The 10,088-nt window shown below is 37.7% G+C and overlaps 1 protein-coding gene and 1 pseudogene across 2 annotated transcripts; both read right to left on the reverse strand.

Moving 5' to 3' along the window:
* Nucleotides 1-572: 572 nt before the first annotated feature.
* Nucleotides 573-9,343, reverse strand: LOC149251003 (putative glutamate carboxypeptidase LAMP1; annotated as a pseudogene). The gene is made up of 16 exons (XR_016265441.1): nucleotides 8,056-9,343; nucleotides 5,915-5,982; nucleotides 5,647-5,728; nucleotides 5,464-5,555; nucleotides 4,806-4,958; nucleotides 4,628-4,702; nucleotides 4,073-4,160; nucleotides 3,889-3,972; nucleotides 3,562-3,650; nucleotides 3,087-3,220; nucleotides 2,402-2,559; nucleotides 2,218-2,301; nucleotides 1,891-1,979; nucleotides 1,421-1,549; nucleotides 1,199-1,321; nucleotides 573-1,096 (listed from the first exon to the last, which is right to left on the reverse strand). The product of XR_016265441.1 is annotated as a putative glutamate carboxypeptidase LAMP1 (transcript).
* LOC149251004 (putative glutamate carboxypeptidase LAMP1) lies at nucleotides 2,570-3,449 on the reverse strand. The gene is made up of 3 exons (XM_089459298.1): nucleotides 3,092-3,449; nucleotides 2,870-2,992; nucleotides 2,570-2,767 (listed from the first exon to the last, which is right to left on the reverse strand). The coding sequence occupies exons 2-3, from the start codon at nucleotides 2,930-2,932 to the stop codon at nucleotides 2,576-2,578; spliced, it is 255 nt and encodes an 84-aa protein (XP_089315424.1). The 5' UTR covers nucleotides 2,933-2,992; nucleotides 3,092-3,449; the 3' UTR covers nucleotides 2,570-2,575.
* Nucleotides 9,344-10,088: the final 745 nt, after the last annotated feature.

Consider the following 10,088-nt stretch of genomic DNA (forward strand, 5'->3'; position numbering starts at 1 on the left):
TTTTCATTCATAAAACGCGGGAAATTTCTTCTGATCGATGCAGGATTTCTCTTTCGATGGAGGAAATTTGAAGCCCTGAAGATCCATTGAAAACTTTGCCTGCAAAACCCTCACTGGAGATAAAAGCTCATCAAGCTCCAAGCTCCTAGAGTCGGATGCCCAGAGACGCTGCCTGCTCAGGGAGATTTGAAGCAGCGAGAAAAACTGTGCGGCGATTTGAAGCAGCGAGAAAAGCTGTGCCAAAAAAATATAAAAAACTAACCTAAACTACATCCAACGGTCTGGAACGTTTCAATCGTCTAACATCTAATCTGATGGCTCAAACAAGGACACAGTGGCAATTGGGGGAGTTGATTTCAGAGGGAAACGCCTTACGGCGTAAAAATGTTAGGTAGTAGCGGAAGAAATAATTTACGCAAGTCACTTGCAACCATAATAATTGTTTTGCATATGTAAAAATCTCTCTCCATCATAAATTAATATTCTGATTGTTGGTTGTCGGAGAAAACAAGGCAATATATTTATGATGATAATGCTGGGATATTACAAAATGACAACACAAGATCGTCAGCTTGATTCTAATTATTGTAACCTTATAATATGCTGATTACAATTTTAATAGCTTTCTTGTTTATGACGTACTAAACCATACATAAGGAAAACTAGAGACATAGTTTTACTCTGATCTTGTTTGCCCCAGTGCCCCATCTAACCTGATGATTTATCGAAAACCAGAGATACGTAGTTTTACTCTCATTTTGTTAGTTCCTAAGCTAACATGATGATGGGCCTTATGGTATCAATCCCACTGGCCTTATGGCATCTCATGTGCCATTGCCTTTGTTTACCCCCTGGGAACATTTTGAATAGAGACTCAACTCATAACAGCTTGAAAATGACCAAATCAACTGAGCTCCCCATGAATGACCAGAGCTACACGGCTGATTGCTCTTGACACCCTCCATATTTGGTGCTGTACACCAGCCCACCCATCACCACTATGATTGGCCTCATCACCTGCTACAAGCGCAAGCAAGTCACTTATACCAGGAAACGCTGTTGTCCCATACTTGTTGATTTTAGACGGCCCATATACCTGCATGCGAGCCAAACATATGTGCAACTCTGTTTTAATAACCTTGCATTTAAGAAACATCACAAACACAGCAATCATATATTTTGAACATATGTCCTTTACCAAGTGCTTATACCAAGGCGAACCAGGCAGCCCATCTGCGTCTGTAAATGCACGCTCTGCCATTACAAGATGGTCATTCAAGCTCCTCAGCTCTGCACTTTCATCCTCAAGAGCCTCCAGTTCCTGAATTTAGAGCATTATAAAGTTGTACCTAATCAATTACCATCCAAAAATTTAAAGGCCTTTATATCTCTTGCAGGGGTTTTGAAGAAGAAACCAAACCTGTGCTTTTTTCTTAATTTGCAACGCAGCTTTTCTGAGCTCAACAATGGACTTATGCAATGGATTTGTAGACACGAAGCAAGGTGCATCGACAGAGCTTAACTGTGATTCTAATGTATCCACATACAACTGTCCCAATTACAGGCCAAATATGTCAAAGAATTTTCAATGGATTTTCAAAATTTGCATCTTCTGATACTAATTTGCCAAGTATAAGTATTAAGCAGTTGATTTATAGCATATGGTATCAATTAGAATTAGACTGAACAAAACTTCCTACTATCAATTAGAAAAGAGTTAACAAACACTTTGCTGCCATTTATGTTCAGAACAGCAGATGAATTTATGTTAGGTTTAGATTTTATTTATTTAAAATGAAAAACTTAACATGAATTTTTGCTGGTTTTTTAATATATTTGTTTATAAAAAAGACAAAGTCTTCATTTAAACTAATCCAACATCTTTCCTACCTGCAGATTGTCGGCATACGTTGTATAGTTGAAAGGGAGAACCTTTGCATCCGCTAGCTTGAGCGCTGTTAGACCCCACATTGCTCCCACTGGACAATAGGTAGAAAATCAAATGTTTGATTATAATCATTAAATTTAACTCTCCGACCATCTTCAAAGGGGCTAGGGATGTCTGCCATGAACAAATTGCACAGATACTAAGACTTTACAGGTTGTGCTGTGGGATGTATGTTACTGCAACCTGCAAGCCTTTGGATCCACACAACTTGTGCATGGCTGATATTCCTTGCCAGAGGGCAATGTATGGAACGTTGACAATGTACTTACGTGCAACATGCCTATGAAAATGCGGGTCGCCATATTTTGCCATCCACATGTAATCATCATACAGAGAATGATTTGCCGGAAAGTCTATCATCAATACATTGTAGAAATAAGTACAATAACTTGTTGATTTCTCTATTTGTATTTAATTTCAATTTCCTGTATTCTATGACTGTGATTTCTTTACCTTCTCCAAAGGTGAAGTCAGTGCCTGGAATTCCGGCATGCTGCACAAATGGGGCATAATCGGATCCCCCTCCACCTAACCTTTTAATCTGAGATTGAAATTTAGTAAGCTCTTTACAGCAATACCCAATTTTTATTGGCAATTTACAGCAATAACAGCTTGAAAATGACCAAATCAACTGAGCTCCCCATGAATGACCAGAGCTACACGGCTGATTGCTCTTGACACCCTCCATATTTGGTGTTGTACACCAGCCCACCCATCACCACTATGATTGGCCTCATCACCTGCTACAAGCGCAAGCAAGTCACTTATACCAGGAAACGCTGTTGTCCCATACTTGTTGATTTTAGACGGCCCATATACCTGCATGCGAGCCAAACATATGTGCAACTCTGTTTTAATAACCTTGCATTTAAGAAACATCACAAACACAGCAATCATATATTTTGAACATATGTCCTTTACCAAGTGCTTATACCAAGGCGAACCAGGCAGCCCATCTGCGTCTGTAAATGCACGCTCTGCCATTACAAGATGGTCATTCAAGCTCCTCAGCTCTGCACTTTCATCCTCAAGAGCCTCCAGTTCCTGAATTTAGAGCATTATAAAGTTGTACCTAATCAATTACCATCCAAAAATTTAAAGGCCTTTATATCTCTTGCAGGGGTTTTGAAGAAGAAACCAAACCTGTGCTTTTTTCTTAATCTGCAACGCAGCTTTTCTGAGCTCAGCAATGGACTTATGCAATGGATTTGTAGACACGAAGCAAGGTGCATCGACAGAGCTTAACTGTGATTCTAATGTATCCACATACAACTGTCCCAATTACAGGCCAAATATGTCAAAGAATTTTCAATGGATTTTCAAAATTTGCATCTTCTGATACTAATTTGCCAAGTATAAGTATTAAGCAGTTGATTTATAGCATATGGTATCAATTAGAATTAGACTGAACAAAACTTCCTACTATCAATTAGAAAAGAGTTAACAAACACTTTGCTGCCATTTATGTTCAGAACAGCAGATGAATTTATGTTAGGTTTAGATTTTATTTATTTAAAATGAAAAACTTAACATGAATTTTTGCTGGTTTTTTAATATATTTGTTTATAAAAAAGACAAAGTCTTCATTTAAACTAATCCAACATCTTTCCTACCTGCAAATTGTCGGCATACGTTGTATAGTTGAAAGGGAGAACCTTTGCATCCGCTAGCTTGAGCGCTGTTAGACCCCACATTGCTCCCACTGGACAATAGGTAGAAAATCAAATGTTTGATTATAATCATTAAATTTAACTCTCCGACCATCTTCAAAGGGGCTAGGGATGTCTGCCATGAACAAATTGCACAGATACTAAGACTTTACAGGTTGTGCTGTGGGATGTATGTTACTGCAACCTACAAGCCTTTGGATCCACACAACTTGTGCATGGCTGATATTCCTTGCCAGAGGGCAATGTATGGAACGTTGACAATGTACTTACGTGCAACATGCCTATGAAAATGCGGGTCGCCATATTTTGCCATCCACATGTAATCATCATACAGAGAATGATTTGCCGGAAAGTCTATCATCAATACATTGTAGAAATAAGTACAATAACTTGTTGATTTCTCTATTTGTATTTAATTTCAATTTCCTGTATTCTATGACTGTGATTTCTTTACCTTCTCCAAAGGTGAAGTCAGTGCCTGGAATTCCGGCATGCTGCACAAATGGGGCATAATCGGATCCCCCTCCACCTAACCTTTTAATCTGAGATTGAAATTTAGTAAGCTCTTTACAGCAATACCCAATTTTTATTGGCAATTTACAGCAATACCCGATTTTTATGGGCAAATATTAAGTACCATGTAGTCAAATCCGATGAGAATAATGTGATATTCAATTTGACCAGATGAAAAGAGAGTAAACCAAAACTAATCATTGACTTACTGTGTGGTACTTAATATTTGCCAAATTTCCTTCTGATAGGGAATCAGATTAATCATATTGATTTAAAACCAATGAGATGTAATCTTACTTATCCTTATCATTAATTGAAGCATAAAGTCATGAAACAAAACATGAGGACTTACCGAAGGATGGGAATCTTGGCTGGAAGAAGCCAAGATTAATCAGAATCAGATTAATCATATTAATTTAAAACCAGTGAGATGTAATCTTACTTATCATATCATTAATTGAAGGATAAGGTAATGAAACAAAACATGAACACTTACAGGAGGACGGGAATCTTGGCTGGAAGAAGCCCATGATTCATAGATTGTCTTTCCAGGATTGTTTGGATCTTCCACCTTTGCAAATCAGAGTATAATAATCAATTCAAAGTATAACGATCAGTATTTTACTGACAGTGGAAAGTAGAATATACCCACTTGAATAAAATATCCAACTGACCTCTTTAGCTATATCCTGAATAAAATCGTCAAGTTGGGGTGTTGATTGAAGCGAAAACCCTGGGCCCCTGACAGCCACATCAACATTGAGATATGCCACCGCGGATGAGAACAGTAAATCATAGTTCTGCTCCACCCATTCTGTCGATCCAATCTGCAATTTTTATAGGTTGATAAATAGGATATATCTCCTTAATGATTCTAAGTTTTGTGTTAATCACATTTATTAAACATGAAAAGAGATAAGTAATAATTTTTTCAAAACCTTTTTGGATTAAGCTGGATATTTATATTTTTTTTCAAAGTGAACTTTGTGGGAAATTTAAAAGAGTAAAGGGAACAGGATACCTACTGCTAATACATAATTAAACAAATATTTAGTAATAGTAATATTACTAATACTAGAGACTGGTTAAACTTACCCATTGATGTAGACTTTTCTCTTGGTACAATGAGACTTGAGTAACTATAATTATATTTTTGGACTCCTGAATGTATATCCTTGACACATACCTCCTTTATCTTAATCTAAACTACCATATTTATTCATGGATCAGATAACCGTAAAAAACAGAGCCCCAGAACATAATTGGGATGAAATACCGATTGCCAGAACATCATATTCCTCCACTCTTCATAAAGTAAATACAAGTTCTTACCAATGCGTATTCCTCTGCATCCAGTTACACAATAGTATACTTCTCTTTGGCTGCCAACCCTGTTTTAGCAACTTCCCTAGTCTCTGAGATATCTGAACAAGACAGAGAGTGGTTAACTTGGATATCTTTACGAATAGAAATAGGTTAGAAAAGAAGGGGGATTAAGCTAGCAATGATTCAGACTTCCAGAAGGGTTGCAATTCCGCTATTCGGGTCACAGGCACCAAAAGTCCATGCATCGCTGTGGTTACCCAGCAAAACATACCTGCTTATCACCAAAGATATCTTTTTCTTATATCAATAGCTACAGTATTTCAAGCTGTAATATATTTAGTGAAGACTTGCAACAGGAGTTAGATGATATTAACCATTGTTTCAGCGTTAAAATACGCTCCATGAATGGACATGCATTGATACACTCATGAAGTTAAAGTCCCAGAAGGTGATCCACCTGTTAGGCTCCTCCGAACCTTTTATGAGTCCAAATACATCTCGAATTGGGGCAATGGTATGATTTGACTGAAATTACAATCAAACATCAATATGTAAGGATCTCTGCCTTGTATCAGAACTACAAAGATATTCAGATTAATTGCAACAAACATTACATGAGAGGAAAGACAGCTGTTATACAGTGTGAATTTGATCTAAAATCACCAGAATGTAAGATTTCCATTAAAGAAAAATAAGTATAGATTTCATAGCTTCTCACCCAAATATAAAATGTACTTTAAGGAGAGTGCTAAACACAATGCTTCTAACTGGTTATGAAATATGCACATATCACTACATATGTCCTAAACTAATGGTTCCGTTGAGGGGGCCTAAGTTCTAAATCTTGTTTGGAGAAGGCAGTCTCATGGAAGCAAATAGCCGAGCCTTTCATGAGTAATAAAATTTATATCTCATGAAAATTCTAATCTCCTCCTACTTCGGAGATTCTGATAATCTCACTGTCTTTTCTCTTATTCCGGTCGTCGAATTTTGCTGGCCTTGTGCGGTTTTCTGCTTCTTCATATCGCCAAAGTAATGTCTTTTGCAGCCTTGCTACTCCGAAATCTTTCTCAGAAGACACTTTTCAGAATAATACGAAGCCCTTCTGTATAAGCATAGCCTAATATTATGCTTTGTGTGTAACAGAAAGCTAACTATCCACACCAGTTTTTAGAAAAATAGGAAGCTCCTCAATGAAACTATAGCGTAATATTGTACTTTCAGTGTTACAGGACGCTAGCTATCTACACCTTTAAATTAGATGAATTGTTAAAAGAAATGATGAAAGGGGCATATAATCAGTGATAGAGTAAGAGCAAGTACTATGTTTAATTCTTAGTTTATCCACTTTTCAACATGGTATTGGATTCAATAGGCTCCTCCAGGATGTTAGCAGTTCTGAGCAAGGGCGTTGGAAATCATGGAAAAATTGACAGAAACATACTTATTTTGAGGTATAAAATTTGACAAATTTTAATATCCCTGAAAATGGCAATTATAAATGATAGAAACATATTTATTTTGAAGTATAAAATTTAACAAATTTTAATATTCCTGAAAATGGCAATTATAATTGTTTGATAATATTACTCTAAAAATTTCAAAAATAAATGTCTGATAATATTACTATAAAAATTTCAAAAATTTTAGATTGTTATCTAATTAAACCCTACAAATTTTAACTTTTTAGAGAGTAAATCACGCCTTTAGATTCAACTATTAAGAATTCAGTTCTTAGTTTCAATTGTTAATTTCAATTATATATTAGCATTCTAATAAATGTTTCTTCTAAATTAAAGAGTTAGTTGGGCTGCTATCTAGCATTAGATTGGTAAGAGTTTATTATATTTGGTTCTTCTTAGCCAACTCATTTGTTCTACCTTAAGGCCACTCCTCTCAAAATTTTCAATTTCAATCGTTGCCAAAATTTGGGTAAGCAATTTAGAAAATTAATCTTGATTTCAATGTCAGGAAAAAATTGGGTGGTTTCAATCCAGATTAAAAAAAAAAAAAGATTGTGTTATTAATGCAAATTGTGTAGAGTTCAGATACTCCACCATCATCAAAGACACATAAAACTTGGAATAAATAGGATAGAGAACAGGACTAAGAATAAATAAAATTTAGGACTGAGAATAAACAAAACTGGATGGCTTTCTCCTTAAAATTAAGGATTGATTTTGAAACAGAATTGTTGGTTGGGCTGCTCTCCAGCCGTAAATTGGTAAGAGATTATTATATTTGGTAGCTTTCTGTCTGGAAAAATCATATTGGTGCATTCCCGGCTAAAATTTGGGTTCTTTCCGTGCAGGAAAAAAATAATTGAAACAGAAGCTAGTTTTTAAGGAGATGCGGTTTGAGCAACTCTTCCCAGCAGTTTCAAATTCAATCCTCGGACAAAAACGGGGTAGTGCTTGTCCCCTGCCCGCTGGTTTGAAACAGAAGCAAGATCTTCCAATTGGGAGGATTCATCGTGTCTTTTTAGGGGGTTTGAAGCAAGAAGTTGCGTAAAATCCTTATTGTGGAAAACTAAGATGTATGATTTTGGGGCTACAGAAGGGATGCAGGGTTAGATTGAATAAAGAAGGGCATGCTTACCTTGTAATGAAGATTGAGAATGCTTGGTCCCCCACCAAGGCGATATGCAGGCAAGTCCAGAGCACCATGCCAATCAGCAGGAGCAACAGGGCCACCAAGCGACTTCATTATGGTTGTGGCATCCTCCGCTGATATTGGAATCGATGGAATCATAGGCAGTTTAGTCCTGGGATCATCTACTGATAAGCGTTCTGAATCAGGGAGACTGGGCCAACCGGGCGTTAGGATCCCCAATTTCTTGATAAATAGAACCTCGTTGAACTCCAGATGGAGGTAACCATGTAGAGTCTGGATAGTATCCTTGTGTTCTGTTCCCTCCATAGTCTCGAGGATCAGAATATATCATAACTCCAACTGCTCCAGCTCCTGCAGCAATCTCTACGATATCTCCTCTGAAACTTTTTCCATATTTTGCGATAACAATGGCACCTTTAGCATCCAATCCCATGTCTCTGAGAGTGGAGTAGTCCTCTTCTCTGCCATAGTTGACAAACACCACTTCTGCAGAAATGTCTGCGGATGGAGAGTAAGAATGAAAGGTGGGAATGACTTTGGCGTTCTTGGTGGAAGGATCGCTTGCTATTTCTTGCTCCTTCAGTTTTAGCTGGATGACCTCCCCCTGCGGTAATGCGAGGGATAAAGACCTTGACAGAGGATAAGTCAGCAGAACTTCATAATCTGTGTAATGAGCATCCAGACCAGAATTATGAAAAGTGGAGAGAACATAGTCTGCTGTGGCAAAGTTTTCAGGGGTGCTGGCCACATGGGGTTCTTGGGTGATGACCTTGAGATGTTGAGCTATGGTGTCGTTGCATCTCATCTTCAAGAACAGTCTGTGATAGTCCTCGGCGCTGATGGTGGTCTTGGCCTTGATGGGTACTGCAGCGAGGAGAAAGGTAGTATATATCCCGCAGAACAGCTTGGAACGGTGCAGAGTCCATCTGGATGAAGATGGATTGGAATCCTGAACAAGGAGAGGCTCTTCCCGTAGTGAATACTTCCATAATCCCATTGATAACTTGCTTCTGAATAACGCTACTCTGCTTTTTCTGTTCACCAAGTGCCCAACTGAAATGCCCAATTCATCCTGTATTAACACAAGACGGCCAGTTGATGTTTACAAAAACGATAGAGGTTGCCTAGTATCCAGTACACCGCCCTCATGCAGGTCCGCCGCCCCCTCAACACCCGCGTCCGCCTCTGCAGGTCCGCCGCCGCCCCCTCAACACCCTCTAAACCCTAAAAAACTTTAACCTCTTAATCAACGGTTCATTTTTCTCCAATCGTCTAACACTAGATCTAAGGGCTACGATTACGACACGAAGACATTTTGGGAGGTTGATTTCAGAGGAGAACGCCTTACGGCGTAATAATTCCTTTTGGTAGGTCATAGATCATAGAAAGACAATTTTTTTTGGCTACAGAATGGTGACTTTTAGTAGCCCATAGATCACGAAAAGACAACTTTCGGTAGCTACAAAATAATGAAAACTTGCAGTGGCTCGCAGATCATAGAAAGACAACTTTTGGTAGTTGTAGAATGAAAAATTTTGGTAGCTCGTACATGGAAGAAATTCAACATTTGGAAGCTAATGAATGAGAACATTCAATAGCTCAAATGTCACAAAAACACAACTTTCGGTAGCTTTAGAATCACGACTTTTTGTAGCTACAGAATCACGACTTTAGTTAGCTCGCAGATCACAGAAAGGCAACTTTCAGTAGCCATAGAATGACGACTTTCTGTAGCATGAAGATCACATAAAGAAAACTTTTTGTAGCTATAGAAACATAAATTTTGGTAGCTTTTAGATAATATAAAGATAACTATCGATAGCTGTAGAATGTTGACTTTTGGTATCTCATATATTATAGAAATACAACTTTCATTTGCAGCAAAATCAGGGCTTTTAATAGATCGAAGATCACATGAAGATATATTTTGATACCCACGGAATGATGAAATTCAGTAGCTCGTAGATCACATAAATACAAGTTTCAGTGGATACAAAATGACGAATTGCAGTGGATTG

The sequence above is a fragment of the Pinus tabuliformis genome, chromosome 7, assembly GCF_031772625.1.
Source record: "Pinus tabuliformis cultivar Carrire ecotype Pingquan chromosome 7, CPIR1, whole genome shotgun sequence".
NCBI lineage: Eukaryota > Viridiplantae > Streptophyta > Pinopsida > Pinales > Pinaceae > Pinus > Pinus tabuliformis.

Coding starts and splice junctions, on each gene's coding strand:
- LOC149251004 (XM_089459298.1), bottom strand. CDS start 2,932: ATGGCAGAGCGTGCATTTACAGACGCAGATGGGCTGCCTGGTTCGCCT. Junction 2,768..2,869: donor CGCCTTGGTATAAGCACTTG/GTAAAGGACATA, acceptor GCTCGCATGCAG/GTATATGGGCCGTCTAAAAT.